The sequence below is a fragment of the Capsicum annuum genome, chromosome 8 (assembly GCF_002878395.1).
Source record: "Capsicum annuum cultivar UCD-10X-F1 chromosome 8, UCD10Xv1.1, whole genome shotgun sequence".
In the NCBI taxonomy this organism is placed as follows: Eukaryota; Viridiplantae; Streptophyta; class Magnoliopsida; order Solanales; family Solanaceae; genus Capsicum; species Capsicum annuum.
Window position 1 is genome coordinate 68119200 of NC_061118.1, and position 23780 is coordinate 68142979.

At 29.2% G+C, this 23780-nt stretch overlaps 1 protein-coding gene across 3 annotated transcripts; it reads left to right on the forward strand.

The window, feature by feature from the left end:
* The first annotated feature begins 363 nt into the window (after positions 1-363).
* LOC107856986 (transcription factor TCP2) lies at positions 364-15388 on the forward strand. 3 transcript variants are annotated; one of them, XM_016701942.2, is made up of 3 exons: positions 364-607; positions 917-2708; positions 15159-15388. In XM_016701942.2, the coding sequence occupies exon 2, from the start codon at positions 1413-1415 to the stop codon at positions 2661-2663; it is 1251 nt and encodes a 416-aa protein (XP_016557428.1). In that variant the 5' UTR covers positions 364-607; positions 917-1412; the 3' UTR covers positions 2664-2708; positions 15159-15388. The 3 variants fall into 3 exon arrangements, with proteins under 3 accessions (XP_016557428.1, XP_047251655.1, XP_016557429.1); XM_047395699.1 differs by having other exon boundaries at positions 364-2708; XM_016701943.2 differs by lacking the exon at positions 15159-15388 and adding an exon at positions 8323-8645 and having other exon boundaries at positions 364-2708.
* The last annotated feature ends 8392 nt before the right edge of the window (positions 15389-23780 follow it).

Here is a 23780-nt window from a genome sequence, read left to right on the forward strand (position 1 = left end):
TTTTCTGTTTCGTGAATTATTATAGCTCAAACAAACTTCTTTTGAATGGGTTGAAGATGCAACAGTAATTGTTTTCTTGGAAAATTTCGTTTTCCTGCACTGCTATTTTAGCATATCATTGAATTTTTTGCCCATAACAAAAGAAAGGGGTTTTATCTGTAATTTGATTTTATGTGAAACGTCCAGGAGCTGCTCTACAGCGTACAAGCCTTTCAAAGAGAACAAAAAACTCAGATCCAACAGTTGTAGATTTGCATGTGGTGGTTGTTGTTGACAGACAAACATGAAAACAACAACATTTAATATCGATTTGATTAAGCTAATTAATTAGATATATATTTAGTAATGAACTTAAAAGTTCCACTGGACATTGTTTATTTTTAAACTATATTGTCATTCTTTATCTTTTCTTTATCTTTTGGTTGTGTACTTTATCTTCTCTCTTTTTGAGCATAGTAATAACTTCTGCAATTTCTTGGGTCAGCAGATCTTTAATTACACACGCACACACAAAAAAAGCCTCGCCACTCACCTCCACAGGCTTCTTTCTTCGTCTTCTTAGATTAGGAAGTCCTTTGGAAAGCTAGTAGTTTCAGCTCAAAGAAAGGTATGTCCTCAAGAAATGAAAGAAAATAGGATAGATCTTTTCATTAGTATTAAGTATCATTAGCTTGTGTGGCCCAGGCTCTCCAAAAATGTTGTTGAACTTATATCGGATCTTTCAAAAATGCACAACTTTGGAGGATCCTACAAACATTTTTGAAAAGTTCAAGCACCATAGCCCTTATCTACACTAGCTTATGAGATCATATGTTGGAAAATTTAATTTAGGGCGTTCAAGACAAAATGCTTTTTCATTTCTTTTTTTTTTTTTTTTGGTCATTTTTGTGACTGTAGTTTTGATGTTTTCCTATAGTGTAACAGTGGTGTGGTGCTAAGATGAGGAATTCTGAAAAATACACAGGTCTTTGTTTTCAAAGCACTGCAAAAAGAAGCCTTCTTTCCCTCTACTTCTGACAATTGAACCAAGCCCTATTTGTAGCTGAATGTGATATATCAAACCGCTAAAAACGCCTTTTTATATATGTACTCACTCTTATATATCATTATAAAAGCCAACGTAGTGTGTAATCATGATCAATGCGAAGTACATCTAAAACCAATGTCTTCATACAGTCCCCCCAAAGCCCAAGAACCCCCAACATACAGCTCATAGTATTATCTACTTCTATTTTTTTTTGGTCCACTTCTGAACCCTAATTCAAGTTCCAAATCCACATAGAAAATTACCCTTTCTTGTGGTTTAATTTCTCTCTCAAGAAAATTTGAATCAAGAAATAAACTTTCAAAGCTTGGATTTTTCTTGATTTTGAGGATTTATTTGAGAAAGGTATGAAAGTGATATTACGGAGATGGAGGAGATTCAAACTGAAGAGTGCAAATTTCCAAGGATCAGCAACAAGGAGGATAAGCAGTACCAATATGATGTAGATGATGCAGGAGAAGTCAACAAGTGTACTGATCTTGGTGGCATTGGAAAACTTTATGGGTGGCCTTCATCAAGAATTGTTAGAGAGTCTCGTGCATCCGGAGGGAAAGATAGACATAGCAAAGTATTGACTTCAAAGGGGTTGAGAGACAGACGTGTTCGCCTCTCTGTCAACACGGCGATACAGTTCTATGATTTGCAAGACCGGCTCGGCTGTGAACAGCCAAGCAAAGTTGTGGAGTGGTTGCTAAAAGAAGCTGCTCCTTCAATCTCTGAGCTTCCACCTCTCGAGGCATTTCCTGATACACTGCAGCTCAGCGACGAGAAAAGGTCTAGTGTTGGAACTGAGCCGGGTTTTGATTCAGCTCAGGTTGAAATGGATGATGATCCAAATTACAATCAGCAACAGCAACAAGAGAAACCTTGTTGTAGCAATTCTGAGACAAGCAAAGGTTCTAGATTGACACTTTCCAGATCGAATAGTCGGCTCAAGGCACGGGAGCGAGCAAGAGAAAGGGCCACAGAGAAGGAAAAAGAGAAAGAAAACAAGTCTTCTGTTGTTGCTCATCACCAAAATATGCACCCTATCTCTTCTTTTACCGAGCTACTGACAGGTTGTATGAACGATAATAACAGTGACAACAAGAGTAACACAAGTCCTAATGGCTCCATTCATCAAAACACACCGAGGCAATGGTGTACAAATCCCTTGGAGCAATTTACCTCAGGACTATTAGGTTCATCAACTACTCGTGGAATCGACAACTCTACTGGCTTCTCGGGCCAAATTTATTTTGAAAATCCTCAACAGCCATTACTAGCAGTTTCTTCATCAATGTTTAGTATTTCTAGAGACCATCAACCTGAGCTGCAGCATTTCCCATTCGGCAGTGACAACCTAGTCCCGGCTGTGACCTCCAGTCAGAGCAATACTAGTAACAAGTACAATTTGAACTTCAGTTTATCTTCATCTGCTTCTGGTTTCAATAGGGGGACCCTTCAGTCCAATTCTTCCTCTTCGCCGTCTACTTTACCTCACTTCCAGAGGCTTTCTCCTACAGACGGATCACAAAGTTTATTTCATGGCACCACAACTGAATATGATGCTCGCTTACAGCTCTTCTATGGCAATGGCTATGGACACTCAGATCAGAAAGGAAAAGGAAAGAACTAAGTTCACTGAAAAGCAAAGTTCCTTTACTGCCCATCTTCATCCATGGTAAATTTTCAATTCTTCAACTCAAGTACTATTCTACATAAAATCCATTTTTGGTCATCCTAAAAGGACTCCCTTTTTTCGGTTCTCCTGCATTTCTTTTCAACTTTATATTTTTTTTAGATTAATGTGTTTTAGTACCATGAAATGGCTTATAGATTTCTTGGTTTCATAAAAAGGCTAGTAAAAGACTATTGGGGCAAGTGTATATTTGTTTTTATATATAATATAAGCTGCACGGTTTCCTGGGAATGGGGATCGGCTGGGTTGTCGCTTTGTTTGGTTTCCTTCTTCCTTAGCATGTCTGTAGCCATAGACAGGTGTTAATAGCTGTAGAATGAAATGTCACTTTAATTAACAATGGTGGAGGTTTTAGACTAGACTACACTAGATGCTCCTTTATTTTGTTATCTTTTGAACCCGTTTGGAAAAGCTGAAAAAGAACGACTGAAAAAAGTATTTTTGAAAGTGTCAAACTCATTTTAAAAATAAATAATTAAGTGTTTGGATAAAAGTGTTGAAACTTAAAAAAAGTTATTGATGTATTTGATAAATAATATTTTTAAGCACTTTTTTTTGTTAAAATGATTGAAATACCTTTATAATTGTTAATAATACATAGAGTTGATTATTATTAATTTTTATTGTTAAAATGATTTAAATTAAAATAGATATATTTATATATATTAAAAAAATATTTTCATGAATGACTATTAATTTGTGCGTTAAAAATATTTTTTATATATTAAAAGATTATTTATTTCTTTATGGTTACGTTAAGATTCGTATCATTATTTTTTGTTTTATTTAAAGCGGGGCTAATCAACCCATTTATTTATTTGAAAGACAAAATAAGATTGTTGATTAAGGGTAAAATTGAAATAACATATAATTGCAAGGGACAAAATAATAATTTACATAGTCAACTTAAAATTTCAAAAAAATAAACACCTACTTGGTTGCTTCTTGATTTTTACTTAAAAACTAAACACTATTATAAGCAATAAAGTGTTTAAGTTGTTTTGACCAACTTATAAGCACAGCCAAACACTCTCTTAATCCCACTTATTTCTGTCTTTTTAAGTTTGGTGTCCCACCAGGATGTCATCAGTCACAATTATTTAAGGGCACTCTCCCTTCGGCTTTGAGAGGGTTGGTTGGTAGCTTTGGATTTTGAGGTCTTGCTTAGCTAGGTCAAACAAAACCTAAACTCAAACCCTACGTTATGTCAGTTTTTTTGCAGACAACCCCGTACCCTCGATTATTTACTTATTCATGTTTGATTGACACACAATTTAATACTTTTCCGTTTAAAATGAAATGATCTAATTTTTTTTTAGTTCGTTAAAAAGAAAATGATCTCTTTCTCTTTTTGATAATACTTTAATTTTAATTTTTCACATGGCATGTTTAAAACTACAAAATTAAAGGGCATTTTGATACATTTGACACAAATTTAATTTAAGATCACAAGATTCAAAAGTTTCTTTATTTTCTTAAACTTTGTGTCAAGTCAAAGTAGGTCATTCTTTTTCAAATAGAGGGAGTAATTGATTGCGATACAGTAATTGGTTGAATTCAAAATAAATTTAAGTGGAACATATCCAATATCATCTCACAAAGTGAGGATTACAATGAGCAGTGTACATAAACCTTATTCTTACCGCATAGATATAGAGGATTTTTCCAATAGACCTCGATGAATTCAAAATTTAGGAGAAGAAATTTATGACACACAAGCTGAATAGATATTTCTTACCAAAATTAACCCAAAAAAGAAAAAGATATTTCATACCAAAAATATTCTTGTTAGTATTTGCAATCATAAATATGACATGATATTTTATTACTATATGAATAATTTAAAAATTCGAAATAATTTTCATTCACAGAAAAGTGTTATTAACAAACCAAATGTAAAAAGTTGTCATAAGATGATGAAACAAGTAAATATTTAGACATCAACTCATCTAAAAGGGTGAAAATCATTTGGCATTCTCAACTTTATCTAAAAAAATCAAACTCGCTCTTCAACTTTGAATAATAATTATATTCCTTCTTTATCCTAATTAAATTTTTAAAATGTCTATTATCTCCTTTATCATCAACTTTTTTTTACTATTTCTAAAATCATCATATTTTTATTTTTTTAAAGTTCATATAAAGCATTTTCATAAAAACACAAACATTATCTTCTGGCTGAAAAAAGTGAAAAGTACTAATTAAGTATATAAACTAATGATGATCTTTAATGAAGTAAATTAGCATAATAAAAAAATTAATATTATTAATAATAATCAAAACTCTGATATTTATTTTACAAGTGAAAATAATAAGTAATATTAACTTTATAAACATATTTCAATGCAGAAAATATAAAATAATGAATAAAAATAAGGCCGAATTTTAAAGATTATATTTATTTAGATAAATTATAATTTATGTAATACTCTATTCATGACAATCACAACTTATTTATCTATAATATCGTTTCTTATCATTTGACTCTCATACTAAATTTTTTTTTTTTTAATTTACTTATTCAATTTATAAAATCAAGAAAACTGTATTATGTATTTTTTACTCTTACTATTAAGTAACTGTATTATATGTATAAACAAATTTAAAGTTTTAAAGTTTCATTAATAAGATCAATTCAATAAAATGCACTTCTACGTAAAATTTTCTTAAGAGTTGTATCATGTCAACAAAAATAATATAAAATAAATGTAGCAAAAAAATGATGAAATACAAATACGCACATATGTGTACATACATATACACAAAGTTGGAATCTAATGGGCCGTTTTTCTGAGACAAAATATCAAATGGGACACTTGTTATTGAAAGATTCCAAATGGAACAAAATGTTGACTCAAGCGACTTGCGAGTCCGCTGGCTTGCAGGCGACTTCCAAATTCATTTTTCACCACTTTCAAAATATAAAGGAAAAAAGATATGGGCTGATCTTTAAAAAAAAAAAGGCTTATAATTAAAAAGATAGATAACTTGGTCCAATTTTATTTTTCTTTTTAGCCATTTGGTCCAATTGGGCACATGCAATCTTTATATTGAATTGATACACTTTTATATCACATTAATACATTTTTATATTATATTGATACACTTTTTAAAAATAAAGAAAGAAAATTTTATGCAAGTACATGCAGTTCCTATACCCAATTGATACTCTTTTATGTCATATTGATACACTTTTATACTACATTGATATACTTTGATACCGCATTGATACACTTTTATGATAGATTGATACACTGTTATACCACATTGACACAATATATATACGACATAAATACACCTTTTACAGAGAAAATTTGTGCAAGCATATATAGTAATTCGTTATTCGCAAATTTGTTAACTTCACTTAAAATTTTGTGAAAATTTGTGCAAACATATGTAAAATTTATTAAACCTTGTATCCATACTGTCCAAGCATTCCTTAACTTTTTTATTAAAAAGAGAGAGATAGTAGGAAAATAAAAAGTCAAAGTATCATTATAGTGTTAACTCATATGACAAGAGATAGAATAATTATGGGTGCACTTGTATTTCATGTTTTTATTTCTGTGATTGCATCTGAAAAATAAATAGGTGGACAGAGTGGACTTTTCTTAAAAAAAATAAAAGTTAACAACATTAAAAGAAAAAAAATTAGTGAAAAACAAACAAAAAAATAGGAAGAAAGAGAATGTAACCTGTAAAATAATTGATATTAAAAATTAAATAATAAATAAGAAAAAGATAAAAAAGGGATAGTAGCAGCGACAGAAAAATTTAAATGACTATTTATTGAAATTGTCAAATCAATAGCTATATCAATCAAATTATTTTAGGCGAAATAACATTTATATCTTTTCCCCAAATATAAACAAGCAAAGCCAATCACGGAAATCAAAGAAAAAGTCGGTCATTTAATTCATTAATTCACTTATGATTTGTAACCTTTGATTAAATATGACAGAACAACCATCTTAACAATTGCATGCCATATACGATTATTATTCTATGTTAAATTACGGTCATTATAAAAATTGCTAAATTTTAAATTTTAATTCGCCTCCGAATATTAATTATTTGTATTGGTAGTTGAAAAATATTTTACACTTTTAATTTCTAATGTGCAAGATATCATTTTCACCTCATGTGTTGTGGTGCAATAGTGAGACTGTTTCACTCTTGATTAAAGGTTTCAGGTTCGAGCCCTAGTTATGAAAAAAAATCTTATTAACAGTGTCACTCTCAAAATAGGTCCTGAAATACACTATCCGAATTAGTTGAGCATCCAATACAGGTACCAAACATTGAATAAGAAATTATAAAAAAAAATATCATTTTTACAACAATAAATTATTAGTTAACAATTATTATAAAGAGCTATATATGATTTCCTTATCAAAGACTCTGTAAATATGAAAACTCAACCAAAAAATAAATTCATTTGTTTCAATTATTTTTTTTTATCTTACTTTTATTTTAATTTGTTTCTAAGAAAACGAATTTCTATATTTAGCTACTCTCTAATTGTTACTTTCCTCATGATATATTTATGGATATAAAACTAAAAAATATTTTAATATGTTTTGCATATTTTTAATTAAAAGCATATGATTCTAAAATCTTATATATTTTGTTGAACTATATGTAAAAATAAGATCAAACAAACAAACTAAAACAGAGAAAGTAATAAAATGAAAAAAAAAAAAAAAAAAAAAGCAAAGCTAGTTATCTGTTACATTTGATTAAAAACTACAATTTCATATGAATGAACTAAATGGCGAACTCAGTTTTCGTTGATTTCCGTCATTGGCCTAGAACTTAGTTTTCATTGATTTCCGTGATTGGCCTTGCCTTGTATATATCTTGAAAGTCTTGTTATGAAAAATGGACTTGGAAATCGCCTGGCAACAAGCGACTTGAAAGTCGCCCGGATACCAGTGATTTACTTTTTATAAAAAATAAAAAGATAAATATACTTTTGAATTATGATAAATGATATATATATATATATATATATATTTCATCATATTTTAGATATATATATGTTCCTACTATTTATAATATAGCATATATATGTCTCTCACACTAACGGTAGGGACATATGTGTACCCTAAAGTATGACGAGAGTATATATATATTTCTTTTATTTCATAATAAATGTATTGTTAGAGTATTTTTGGTGTTTTAAAATAAATGAATCATTGAAATTTTTTTTCAAATTTACCCTTGAAAATTTGACAACCAAGGGGCTCATCAACTGAAAAAGAATAAAATAAATATTATTCTGTACTTTGAACAAGGGTAAAAATGAAAAATTATGTTAAATTTATGTCTTGGATTTTTTTTTCTTAATCTGTGTGTTAAAATCCAATAATTCATTTATTATGAAATAGAGGGAGTACCATTTATCATAGTTTAGGAGTATATTTATTCCTTTTCGATTTTAATTTTATTATCCCAAATAACTAATCCTAACCCACTACCGACCCAATAAATTCATTGAATCCGATTTCAAACCAACTCGTCCGACCTTTATTTTTGTTCCAAATTTGATACTCTCTTTGTTTTTTCTTAAACGTGAATCCCATCAAATTGAAAGAATTGATCGTTGCTACTAGTTGGTGTTTACTGATTGGAGGGAGTGGAAATTAGACCAGAGATGGCCGGAGCTAGAAGTGCGACGATGGTTCCACGGTGGGGTGTTTCAGATTCAATAGAAACGGTGCCTATATGGTGTTGACCGACGGTGGGTAGTGTTTTTCCGATAGAATTTCGCTGAAAATTCAAACATGAAGGTTCAATTTATTTGGTGTTCTTTTTGGGTGTTATTGGTTAATGATTTTTTTAAAAAAATTGATAGTAGTAAGTGTTACTGTACTGTGTGTAAATATCATTATAGGGATGAAAATAACAAGTCTATTAGAGGATTCGAGTTAATAATTTGAAATAAAAAATTAAAATAGAAAAGGGGCAAATATATCCTGAACTATGATAAATGTTACGTATATATCCTCTGTCATACTTTTGGTACACATATGTCTCTACTGTTCGTGTGTGGGGTATTTATATATCATTTCATTAACGGTAGGAACATATGTGTAGTCAAAATATGACGGACGATATATAAGTATCATTTATCGTAGTTTGAGGGTATATTTGTCCCTTTTTTCGTATAAAAAAATGAAATAAGTAAATCGTCGAAGGTCCAGCATTTTGTCCTATTTGGTATTTTTGAAAATCAAGTGTCACATTTGGTATTTAATCTAAAAAATATAGCCTTTTAGGGTTCGGACTCCATATACACACACTTAAGGGTGACTTGGTTGAGAACAAGTTATTCTGGGATTAGTTATCTCGAAATAAATTATACCAATATGTATATGTGATAATCTATTTCATCACTGTGGTATAAATGGTGGAATAAATAATTTTGATACTAGCTAATACCTCTAACCAAACACAAGATAACATAATCATGAATTTTATCCCCGAATAATTATAATTACACCTCACATCAAGTGACTCTTTAATATATATATATATATATATATATATAATATTAAAATAACGATCTTAAAATATGTATATATTACATATAATATAAAGAGGTATTACATAAATATAAGATTAAAATTATGTTACCTTTATCTCAAAAAAAAAAAAATATATATATATAGAATGAAAATTATAAGGACAAAATAAATATTGAATAGGATAAAAGGGGCAGGGGGAGTATGATTATTATTCAATAATGAAGAGTAGCTTAATTTTTAAAATAAAGGCAGAAAATGAAAACGATTTTCACTCTGTCGTAAAACAGCAACATAAAGCAAGTCTGGTTTTGGGCATCACAGTGTAAATAATTTAATGTTTCATGGATGAGATATCACAAATAGAGTAAAAATAAGCTAAGGTAAAGATAGAATTTCAATTAATTATTTATAATGTTTGTTTGAGATGAACCTACTTATTTGAAATTAAGGCATGCTTATTGTTATTATTACTATTAATTTAGGATTGTGTGTTGCACGTCAATTTTAACGGATTATTGTCATCACACTACTCTATAATGTAAAATAAAATTTTGAATTCGGCTATTTAGAAATCGTAACTAATCAAATTGAAGTTAACACAGAAAATATTCAGGAATTGCATGTCATAGATCCAAATATGGGTGACTTTAGATATTTGACCTTAAGAAATGCCTTTAAAGAATAATCTTCCCTACTTTTTATGTATAGTACAAGTACCATTTTGCCCCTCTACACCTCAAATATATCTTTTAAACTTTCCATACTTATTTGTCTCTCAACTTTTTTTTTATTATTTTCACTTTTTATTTTTTATTTTAATTTTATTATTCTATTTTTTATTTTTTTTATTTTTTCATTAATTTTATTATTCTATTTTTTATTATTTCACTTTTTATTTTATTTTTTAATTTTATTTTCATGTTTTAATTCATTGACTCAACCTTTATTTTTTTTCTCTTTTTTTTTCTCTAGCATTATCTATTTCTTTTTTTTCTTTTTTTAATTCATTTGTCTTTAACCTTTATGCTTCTTTTATTTTTGGTTTTTATCAGTTCTCTTGTTTTTTCTTCATTTTTCTCAACCTTTACTTTTATTTTTTCTCTCATTTTTTATTTTCTCAATTTTTTTAATTCTTTGCTTTTTTCTTACTCTTTATTTTTTTTTTTTGCCTTTTTTTTCTCACTCTTTTTTTTTATTTCTCTATTTGTTTGATCGTTTTTTTCCTTTTTAGTTCTCTTTTTTCCCCTCATTTTTCTCAAAATTTATTTTTATTTTTCTCTCATTTTTATTTTTTTTATTTTTTCAATTCTTCATTTTTTCTTGATCTTTATTTTTTTTCTTTCCTTTTTTTCTCAATCTTTTTTTTTATTTCTCTATTTTGTTTGATCGCTTTTTTTTTCTCAACTTCTATTATATTTTGCTAATAAATAAAAAATTGAATAATTCGCAAATGTATCTTCTTTTTTTGAAATCAAAGCAAATTTAAGGGCATGAATTATTGTTACGAAGTTTTTTAAAAATTCTTAAGATAAGTCGAGTCTCTAAGGCGAGAGTTGTAGAGTATCTCATAAATAAAGACATAATGTGGTAGTGTCAACTCTTACCCGTGTGGCATAATTTATTATTTAAAAGTCTTTGAGCTAAGTCTTGCCTCTAAGGCAAGAGTTGTAGTACATCCCATAATTGAAGACATAACGTGCTAGTGTCAACTCTTGCCCGTGGGGCATAATTTGTAGTTTGAAAGTCTTTAAGCTAAGTCTTGCCTCTAAGGCAAGAGTTGTAGAACATCTCATAAATGAAGACATAACGTGGTAGTGTCAACTCTTGCCTGTGAGGCATAATTTGTAGTTTGAAAGTTCTTGAGATAAGTCTTGCCTATAAGGCAATAGTTGTAGAACATCTCATAAATGAAAACATCACGTGGTAGAGTTAACTCTTGCCCACAGGGCATAATTTGTAGTTTGAAAGTCCTTGAGCTAATTAAGTCCAGCCTCTAAAGTAATAGTTGTAGAACATCTCATAAATGAAAACATAACGTGGTAAAGTCAACTCTTGCCCGTGGGGCATAATTTGTAGTTTGAAAGTACTTGAGTCAACTTTTGCCTCTAAGGCAAGAGTTGTAGAACATCTCATAAATGAAAACATAATGTGGTAGAGTCAAACTCTTGCCCGTGGGGCATAATTTGTTGTTTGAAAGTCCTTGAGCTAAGTCTTGCCTCTAAGGCAATAGTTGTAGAACATCTCATAAATAAAAATATAACGTGGTAGAGTCAACTCTTGCCCGTGGGGCATAATTTATAGTTTGAAAGTCCTTGAGCTAATTAAGTCCAGACTCTAAAGTAATAGTTGTAGAACATCTCATAAATGAAAACATAACGTGGTAAAGTCAACTCTTACCCGTGGGGCATAATTTGTAGTTTGAAAGTACTTGAGTCAACTTTTGCCTCTAAGGCAAGACTTGTAGAACATCTCATAAATGAAAACATAATGTGGTAGAGTCAACTCTTGCCTGTGGGGCATAATTTGTTGTTTGAAAGTCCTTGAGCTAAGTCTTGCCTCTAAGGCAATAATTGTAGAACATCTCGTAAATGAAAACATAACGTGGTAGAGTCAACGTTTGCTCGTGGGGTATAATTTGTTGTTTGAGAGTCTCTGAGCTAAGTCTTTCCTCTAAGGTAAGAGTTATAAAAGATCTCATAAATCAAAATACAATATGGTAGTGTCGACTCTTGCCCATGAAACATAACTTATTGTTTGAAAGTCAGAAGTCTTGCCTATACAATGTAGTAGTGTCAACTCTTACCCATGAAACATAGCTTAATGTTCAAAAGTCGTAAGTCTTGCCTTTATAATGTGATAGTGTCAACTCTTGCTCATGAGATGTAACTTGAATGGAAGAAATCGAAGAAAAGAACAAAAATAATAAAAATTGCGAAAAAAGAAGAAAATGAAGAAAATATTAAAAAACAAAAATCAAAGAAAATGTAGAAATTGACAGAGAATAGGAAAAAAATAAATGCTGATAAAAAAAAGATTAAATAGAAATAAAGGTCGAGAAAAGTTTAAAAAGAAAAAGATCAAAGGAAAATATTTTTTTTTTTTTTATAAAAGTAGACGTTGAAAGGTGTAAAGAAAAAAAAGTAGGGGTTGAGAAAAAATAAAAAGACCCAAAAAAAAGAGGAAAGGAAAAAAAAAAGAAGTTGAGAGGAAAAAAGAAAAAAAGTAAGAGTTGAGAAAATTAAAAAGAAAAAGAGAAAAGAAAAAACAAAAATCAAAGTAAAATTAAAAAAATAAAAAAAAATAAAAGTTGAAAGATATAAATATGGAGTTGTTATCCATTATGAAGATCATTTATGTAATTTACTCCATGATCAGGGGCAATTTGTTCAAAAAATATTAGTTAATAGATAAAGGCTATTTTAAGAAATCTTTTTTACTTGGTCTAAATTTGAAAAACACCCCAACTTGGATCTATTTTTGAAATTCACCTGAAAATATTCATAATCTAGACAAAATAACATTATTAGATATGAATTAGGAGTAAAAATATCCTGACATATGTTTTAAACTGGCGAATGAAATTGAAGAAACTACTTTGCTTGAAAAATCTAAGTAGCAACGTAGTGGAGGATTTATGAAAATTTCTAACAATAAAGTTATTTTTTGCTCTACTCCAAGAAATTACTGCAATGAAGATATCAACGTTAGTACCCCGTATTAAGGAAATATAATAATAAAAAAATAATATCAATTAGTAAGGAAAGCAATAGATAATATTCAAAGATATAATGCATGAAATAATGCGGTAACTGAAACACAATATATAATATATGGTAATAGACATCAAAAGGAAGAAAATACATGTATGAGACTAAAACTACGACAAACACAATGCTCCTAGACTCCCACCAAACCTAAACCTGTCTAAAAGCAAGTCAAAACATAATTAGCTACTAACATTTTATCTTAATCCGCGATCTTCATACCCTCTTATCTAATGCACCTGTTAAAAAAAAATCACAAACTTCTTAAAACAAATATACCATAGACATGCAACAATATTAGAACTAAATTATACATAAAAGTTACGACATTACAAAATTCATAATTCATAAAAAAAAAAAAAAATCCTTTGTATCTAAAGGAGTCCTAAGCCTAATATGAATCCTAAACCTAAATTTAAACCGAAAGAAAGAAGGCACATATACCACAAAAAAGGTAAAAAAAAATAAAGATAACTACATGACTTAGCAAACGTAGATTACTAATTATTCCATTTAGCATAAGTTTCAATTAATTACAATTCATAGCCCCTTTTGCCTATTAATTATCCATAATTATAATTCATAGCATCTCTCATGTATTTTCTCTCTTTCTCTATTTTCTACTATTTTTTTTATTTTTCATTTTTTTCTTTTCCTTTTTTTGTTGTTTTCTCTTTCTTTTTTCCTTTTTCACTTTTTTTCGTTTTCATTTTTTCTCCTTTTTTTTTTCTCCATTTTCTATTACTTTTTTTTTTGTATTTTTTTGTATTTTTTTCCCTTTTCATTTTTTCTTCTTTTCGTTTGTGTGAACTATCAAATACAAATAAAAGTGTGAATTATAAAATATAAATACAAATGCAAACTATAACATACAAATACAATTGTGAACTATAAAATACAAATACAAATATGAACTATAACATACAAATACAAGTACGAACCAGTGCTTTAAAAGGCAGTCTGAGGCGAGCCTCGGGACAACCCTCGGGGTGAGGCATAGCAAAAAATGTACCGAGGCGTTTTGGGGAGGAGAACGTATCGAAAGGAGAACGCCCCAAAATTTGAGGCGTTCGCCTAAGCGTTGGGGCTTTCGCCTAAGCGTGAGGCGTAAGCCCAGAAAACTTTACAAAATAAAATAATTTTTTTCTATTAATAAGTATCTAATTTAAACTTAATATTAAAATGTATGATGGATAAATACTTAAATACTCAAATCAAAAGTAAAAGAAAGCTTAAAAATCACACTTTCAAATGTATTTGTCAGTGGATGTCGATGGTATCACTACTCAAGAAGGTATTGGGCACACACTTTCATCTTCCTAGTTCCTTTCTTTTCTTTGAGATTTTTGCAAGTCATATAGTGACTAGTTTTCAAGATATTTACTTTTTTGCTCTCTTTAAAATACAATTTACGGTTAATGAGTGTGTTTACACTGGATTTGTTGTTGTTGTAAATGAGTTTGTTAATATACTGATCGAGTAATGAGAAGGTGGGTGTTGATTAATTATGTACTATTTTTTTTAACCAACTTGTTTTTTTTAGGTCATAATAGGTTATTATATGAGAAGGTGACTTTATATATTAGTTGTATTATGTGACTTTGGTTATTTTTTTGTTGAAATAGTTTTAGATGCATTTCTACTTATTTCTTTTTATAATTTTATATAATTTTACCTTTTTGGGTGATTTACCTCTTTTAAAAATATTTATTTCTAATAATATTAATTTATAAAATATTAAAAATTAAAGGATCATTGGGCTTACACCTCATCGCCTTGGGGATTACGCTTTGCCTCGTACCAGGTAAAACGTCTCGCCTTACACCTCCGCCTTTAAAAATATTGGTGCGAACTATGAAATATAAATACAAATGCGAACTATAATATATATAAATACAAGTGCAAACTATAAAATACATATACAAATGCGAACTATCATTTGTATTTTTTAAATATATATCAAACAAGATATTAGCAATACACAAGGCTAATGCATGCATTACGTTTTAATACACTCTAACAAATGGACCTCTAAGTGATTAGAAGATTTATATTGTATACTCCTCTCTTTTTTTGGAAATTAAATTCAGATACTTTTGATGTGCTATCAATATATTCTAATATTTTTATTGTGACAGAAAAGGAGATTGGAAACTGAAGAAAAGAGGATCGACACTCAAAAGAAAATAAAGACAAAAAGAGTATGTCTACTTTGCATTGCATAGTTTTAACTTTTTAGATTTTGGTTGTTTATAATTGTGTGTAGTTTATTTTGTGTCACTCTAATTTTGTGAGTACTGATTTATCATATTCCTTTTAAGTATATTTTTAATTTTAAAATTTTCATGTTATTTTATTTTTAATTTTATACATGCGAAATGCGTACACTTAACTAGCTTTCAAAGTGTTTATAGGCCAAAGATTATTTGTGCTTCAAAAAGTTAGTGATCTTAAACTTCAAATTAATAAAATAGCATTTTGTATGCGCTTTAATTATTTGAACATCTCATCATATACTGAGCAGAAGAAGGAAGCTATAAGTTCTATTCGAAGCTATAAGTTCTATTCATTTATTTTTCAATAATTTGATCAACAATCGAAGAAGGAAAACATTTGAGCAATAAACTTTGAAAACTTTTGTATGGATGAACACAGGACTTTACGCATCCAAGTGGCTTTAAATTATTGAGTTAGCTTTGTTTTTGTAATTTTATTTTTAGTAATGTTAATAGTAAAGAAAGATTTTGTCAAGGTTATGAATTTCCAAGCCATTTAAATCAATAGTTAAAGAAAATCATTCCGTATCTGATATTCATATTAGGACTCGAACATTTGATTTCGTAATGCGAAAGTCCCATATTTAAAAGTAAATCGGTCTCTATCAAATGTGACCACATGTAATGAGCTTGAATTCGAGACTTAAGATCCTTATAAAAGTGATTCAAATTTTCTTACTCTTTATCAAAAGACTCCCCTACAGATAAAATTGTTTTGTTTGCTCTTTTCCTAAAACACTTACCATTTAATTATTTTCCTAATAATTCGGACAAAATTTAATTTTACTTCAAACAGGCTTATAATTTAATTTCATTCAAAAATACAAAGCAAAGAAACTTTATAAATAAAACGACTCCTCAAACAACAACGCCGTCTCAATTACTCATAAGATTGTTTCTATATGTTTTTTCCCCTTCAAGAAAGTTGACATATTTTTTTTCACATTTTTGTTCTCATTCTTTATGTCTTTGAAATTTCATATATTTTTACATTTTTTGTTTTTTCTTAAACGTTGTTTTGATTAGCTTACATGCATGTGTGATTTTTATATGTGTTTTGTAGTATTTTATATTTTTTAAATGAAAAAAGTTTAAAAATACCCTTGAACTATTTGAAATAGCTTAAAAATGCCCCTCGTTAGATTTTTGGTTCAAAAATACCTCTTCATTAAATATTTGGCTTAAATATACCCCTCCCTCTAACGGAATTCGGAAAAGAATAAAAAATACCCTTGAACTATCTGAAATGACTCAAAAATACCCCTCTATTAAATATTTGGCTCAAAAATACCCCTCCCCTTAACGAAATTCCACCAAGCATGCGACCTAGATAAAAAAAACTACATGACTATGCCACATTACCATCCACATGTGAAATGTTAATATTTTTTAATTATATGACATTCCTTTCTCCTTTATTTTTATTTTTATTTAAAAACGTCAGTGAAACAGACAAAATTTACACGGCTTTTTCATTTTTAATCAAAGTAGACAAACAGTTGTTACGTAATATTTTTTTTGAAAAAATTTATTAAACGTAACATCGCTATTATCAAATTTCTTTGATCATCTAAAAAATAAGTTTTTTCCTGTTAATAGGTTTAAAAGTGTGAAACATAACAAAAGAGTCTTATTAAACTGATAAACCCATTAATTATTAGGCCAATATAAAAGTTAAAATTAAGATTTACTTGTACAAGTAAATTTCAAACTAAACTTTAAATTAGTTACTCAAAAGATGTGTTAGGCTTTGCTAGCTTTTACTCAAAATGCTTATGTTAAAATGATTTAATAAATACCTCCTCTAATCTAAAATTAATGAATCTTTGAATGTGGCACACATTTTCAAAAAGTTAATGAATGACATAATTAAATAATAATTTATCAATATTAAGTATCATTTTACTTCTTTTCAAACTTGTTCTAAGAATAATAAGATTATTCATCAAAACTGAATTTAGAAAAATGAATTCATTTCGAATGATTAAACAAGTGTTAAAAGGAATTCATTTATTTTGAAAAAGAATTTGCATGTAGTAAATTCAACTCAATTATTAGTACATCAACATTTGCTAGCTTAAAAGTTAAAATTCTACCTCCTCCTCCGAGTCAACATCAGATCAAGATCAAGCTGTTCCTCATCCCAAACGATAATAACAAGATGAAATTTAGAATTTTTAAAACACTAATGAAAAGGTGAAATCTAGAACTTTTAAAACACTAATGAAGTAATTAGCAAAAGATTGTTTTTTTGGTTTTTTCATTTCACTGCTTTGCAAAAAAATAAAAATAAAGAAGAAAGGAATGTCATATAATTAAAAAATACTAACATTTTACATGTGGATGGTAATGTGGCATAGTCACGTATTTTTTTTTTTATCTAAATGGCATGCTTGGTGGAATTTCGTTAAAGGGAGGGGTATTTTTGAGCCAAATATTTAACAAAGGAGTATTTTTGAGCCATTTCAAATAGTTCAGGGGTATTTTTGATCCTTTTCTGAATTCTGTTAGAGGGAGGGGTATTTTTTAGCCAAATATTTAACTGATTGGTATTTTTGAGCCAACAATCTAACGAGGGACATTTTTGAGCTATTTCAGATAGTTCAGAGGTATTTTTGAACCTTTTTCGTTTTTTAAATAATAAAATTTTAATTATCATGATATATTTATAATGCAAAATTATATTTTTAAAATAGATATAACATTTATTTTAACTCAATTGCTATTTTTTAATAATTTTATTTATTTATGTCTATTTATTAATATGAGACACACGTGCAAAATATGTACACGTGACACATATATATATATATATATGATAAAAGATTTCTTACTACAAAGTGAGATTTTGCAATTAATATTAAAAATAAGATAGGTCATTATTTGCTACAACAGCTCCTTAACTAATTGAGTCCTCATTAAGCAGCGCGTCCCATTTTTGTCATTGGATCAAGAAGTAAGGGTGTTACGTGGGTTGGGCCGGGTCAATCCGAATCGGCCCGTGAGAGTTATTCGGTTCGTGGGTCGGTCTGAATTTGGGTCTAATTAAATGGGCCGATTTGATTTCGGGCCCAACAGTAAAAAATTTCAAAACAATCCTAACCCGACCCACTTAATTCAACCCTATCCAACCCACCTAAACCCGGTCAAAAAGCAAAAAAAAAAGAAGGTTTTTTCTCTATTATACACTATATATACCCACCTATATATACTTTAAATACGTTAAATAATAGATATACACTATATATATATATACACATATATAAGTACCATTCAATATATACATACTACTTTAAGTAAAATATGCTACAATATATATACTACAATGCACACACACACACACACTATATATATAGTTATATACTAATTTGTAAAACATATACACATGTATACGTTAAATATATACGTCAATAGAAGATATATACACATATATACGTACCATTCAATATATACATACTACTTTAAATAAAATATACTACAATATATAGACACACTACATATATATAGTTATATACTAATTTGTAAAACAAATACACATGTATACGTTAAATATATACGTCTATAGAAGATATATACACATGTATACGTACCATTCAATATATACATACTACTTTAAATAAGATATACTACAATATATATACTACAATATATGCACACACACTATATATATAGTTTACTAATTTATAAAATATATACACATGTATACGTTAAATGTATAGTACTTTAGAAAATATATACACACATATACATATCATTCAATATATACATACTACTTTAAAATATATGTACTTCCTTAAATAAAACATATGCTACTTAATATAATATATTAATACTACTTTATAGTAAATTACTAATATAGTAATAAACATATGCTAATTCCATATTTTTTAAAATTTTTTTTTATAACCGGTCCGAACCGATTAACCGACGGATCTGGATCGATTTTCATCCGGACCGTGTTAATTGGGCCCAAGTAAAAAATTAATTCAACCCGGAATCTGGTACCCTACAGTCCGTGGGCTGACCGGGCTGAGTCAAACCGTGCCGGGTTGATGTGGTGGGACGGGCTGAGCCGATTCGAGCCGAGTCAAACCGGCCCTATTGACAGGTATACCAAGAAGCCACTTTGTTATTGGGTTTTTAACACATATTTCTTCTATATTTAATATATTTTCAAAATAAATATAATGGATTTGCACTTATTTGAGTTCGGAAAACCTCTGCCCAAGGCGTGAGATCCACCCCTTTCCACAAATATCATGAAGTTGGATGTTTAGTGGAAAAAGATGGAGGAGCGAGCCCACTATTCCTCAAAATTTCTACCGTTAGACTACACTCAAATCTTTTCTATAATGATAGCATTTCTGTCAAAATTTCATGTCTGTTTTATATATATATATATATATATATATATATATATATATATATAGTGATATTTGACGTTCAGATTTTATTTAGTTATTATAAATAAAAGCATGTAAAATTTGAAAAAATGTGAATATGAAAAAGTAAACATTAATAGCTTATTCCTTGTGAAGTTATAAAATAACTATATCAACCATTTAAATATAATTATTTTCCTTTAAATTAGATATTCATACTTGTAATTTATTGTGTACGTCATTAATGATAATTATTATAAATATTTTGATATTTTATTGCACATAGTAATATATTTCATGTAAAATGTTATTAAATAATATTTGAGTATATTATTATAGTGAGCTAATTTTACAAAGAGAGTATCACTAAAATAAACGTTATTGCTATTATAGGTAGAATGACGTTACAAATAAGTAAAATATAACGTGAAAACTGGTTTTAAAAAAATCATACCGTTATAGTGAAATGTCGTTATAACAAGATGATGTTATTGAAAAATCTGACAGCATTTGTTCTCTGAATTTTCATGACATACTAGACAACTTTAGTGCCTAGGTGTCAGCACCAAAGAGATTGTCTAAACGATACAACCTAACTTTAGGGCATGTTTAGTTGGAGAATTAATTATTTTGAAATTAATTATATATTATTGTGTCTTTATATGAGATAAAAATAACATTACAATTTCAAAATAACTAATTTCAAAAAAAAATATCCAGTAATTTTATTCCAATTAAATATGCGATTACACAATCTAAAATTAATCTCAAAACTATTTATTTCTTATCCGTAGTACGAATTCAGCCGTTAATAGTGCCTAGATGTCAAGGCTTAAGGCAGCTTTAAGTGAGTCTTTAACAATACTGAACAGTATATTATTGATTAGTATGCTAATTTTGTTTAAGTTTTTGCCCCCAAGGAGCTTATATCATGAGCTTTAAACCATATATGCCAAGGTCGTTTTACCTTGCTATATGCTTTCTCCGTTTCATTTTATATGTCTTCATTTGATCAGACACAGAATTTAAAAAATAAATAATGACTTTGTAAAATTTATAAAATTGTCTCTTTTAAAGTCGCTTTTATATTTACTTTTTTAGTTGTTTTTTCTTATTAAGTGGGACCTAATAAGGATAAAATGAAAATGATGTCATTAAATAATAGTCAAATAAGAAAAATTAATATTCTTTTTGGAACAAATAAAAAGGATATAATAACACATAAAATGAGAGAAAGAAAGTACATTTTTTTGTCTAATTGAGTAATATTGTTTGCTCTAGTAATAGCTTTATTTCCCCAAAATATATTTTATACTCTGCGAGCAAAATCCAAAAAGAGATCTCTCATTATTCATACTATAATTTAGCTAATGCGTCAAGATCTAAATTTTTGTTGACTTTGCTTTAAGAATTCAACTTGTAGAAAATTGTTCAATGAATATTGGTGAGTGATTAAAGATATAATCTAGGTCACTTCAACTGAATTCATTGCTTCTGACTTGACTAGACAAAAATAAAATTAAAATACAAATCATCGTTGGTAGAATGTATAAGAATAATGCAAAATATATTGTATTAATATTGCTTGTTTTAATAATACTTGTGTTAGCTATGCTTTCATTAGTTATGTTTGTCTTTTTCTTATGCAGTGTTTGATTTAATGTATTAAAAAATACATGAATTACATAATTTCTAAAAAAACTTTTTTTTTTATAAAAATACCCTCCATATATGTTACGACTCCAAAATAACCGGTCACGATGGATCTTATCGCGACAAGCCTTGACAATAAGCGTATCACCCAAATTGATATAAAATGAGAAAACAATACCAAAACTCAAGGTAAGACCTCTAGAACGAAGCCGAACCACACATATATAATAATAGCGAAAAAAAATACATAACAAAGATACCCTAAGTCTCCCAAATTTGGTGTCATAGTGTAAGAACCACTAAGTACATCTCGAAATCAAAATATACAAACTGATAATTCAAAAGGAACATAATCTGTCAACGAATACCAAACAAGACATGAACTAGATAAGAAGAGGTAGTAGATCAACTCTGGAAGCATAGATCGACCGCTATCTCAAAAATACTCCAAGCACCGCTAGAATCAGCTACTGTGTGACACACTCGTACCTGAATCTGCACCGAAAGAGTGCAGTAGGGATGAGTACGATCCACTTGTACTCAGTAGGAATCATAGGACAACTGTGCAAAGTAGAAAATAAAGCATATAAAATACATATTATGGGCACGTCACCTGCAATTAGAAAATATCCAAAATGATAGCCTACACCGTCTCTACTAACAGTTCTACAATATATACATATACCAAAGTACAAATACAAGAAAGAAGAACAAATAGATAGGTATCAAATCAAACACGCAAATACAATACAGAATGTACACAGTGTATGAAATGCAATGAATTATCGCACAACCTCTATATACATCGACCAAGCTATGCTCCCGAGGTAGGATCTATGGGGGGTTCATCAACCTATATACAATCCAATATCCATAACTCCTCTTTGGCACATACATCAGCAAAGGGTTTTTAACCTATATACAATCCAATATCCATAACTCCTCTTTGGATACAATTACGTGAGTAAAAAATTCACTCAATAAGCCAACCATCCATGATGCAATATAATCCATATGCCAATAGAGTAAGATGTACAATAATATATCATTTGATATCATATAAATACCAACTTAGATATTTATTCCATTAAAAAGAATACAAAAAATTACATAAACTAGGCCAATAATCATTATATAAGACCCCACACAATCACACCTAGCAAGTAATGTCTCAAAAATCATTAATAACAATAACACAGGCCCCCACACAGGAGCACAACAATAATTAATCCATTTTTCTTGATTAGTTCTCACACCCATTACATGATTTTATACCAATATTAATTATCTCATCTAGTCTGAAGAAAGTTAAAGCCATAACCTACCTCAAATGCAAAAAATGGATCCGAAAAGCCTTCAACATAGAGCTTTCTCCTCATGAACAAATCTGGAGTCAACAAAAGGATACAAATATAGAATATACGTGTTAAAAGGAAGCCAATGATATTCATATTGTTCATTTCCTAGTTGGGGTCAAAATAAACCCCCGAAATGGAATTTTTCTAAAAAAAAGTAAAATATCAAAATTTTAATCCACAAATATATTACTCATGATTAAATAAATTCATATAAAAAACCCAAGTGAAAACGAGTTGGAATTGAAGTTTAAATTAAAGAATTACTAATTTAGGCCTTTCGGGCCAAAATTTTCTAATTTCACTTTTGAATTCAAGTTAACAATATTTTAACGACAAGAATGAAAAAAAATTAAAATAGAGATTTGGAGCTTACCCACATACACTCACACTCATACTAACTTTCTCTTTCTCCCTCTTTCTCACACACATACACTCACACTCACACTTACAGTCATACTCAAACTCTTTCTTTCACATATATATACACACACACTTTGAGATATTATATGGGTTGTGAACCCTTCATAGGTCCTATTTTGGAAGTATTTAGGCTTGATAGGTGTATATAGAAAGTCATGCGATGAATTTTAATCCATTCATTTCATCATCCCCTGCATTGCACTTACGTATGTATTTCATGTGTTACATTTATGTGTTACTTGATGTGTAATTAGTTCTATATACTTTCATGTACACCTTCTCCCTTTTGATGTACACACACATGCATACTCACACACTCTCTCACACACATATACACATACACACACAGACACACACACATATATATAGAGAGATAGAGAGAAAATTGTTAGTGAAAATGGTGTGAGCTACCGTTTGAGAACTTTTCTACATGCAGGTTGCATGCTCTAGTATTTTTTCTACGTATATTATTTTATACTTTATTCAGTCGACCTATGATACCCATTGAGTATAAATGGACCATACCCACTCCTACTGTGCTCTTTCGATACATATCTCAATTCGAGAACTACACATGGTGGTTTAGTTTGTGCAACTTTGATCAGATTTTGTGGTACAGATTCGCTCCAGTGTTTGGGGCGAATTCCAGATCCCATCCTATCCTTTACTTA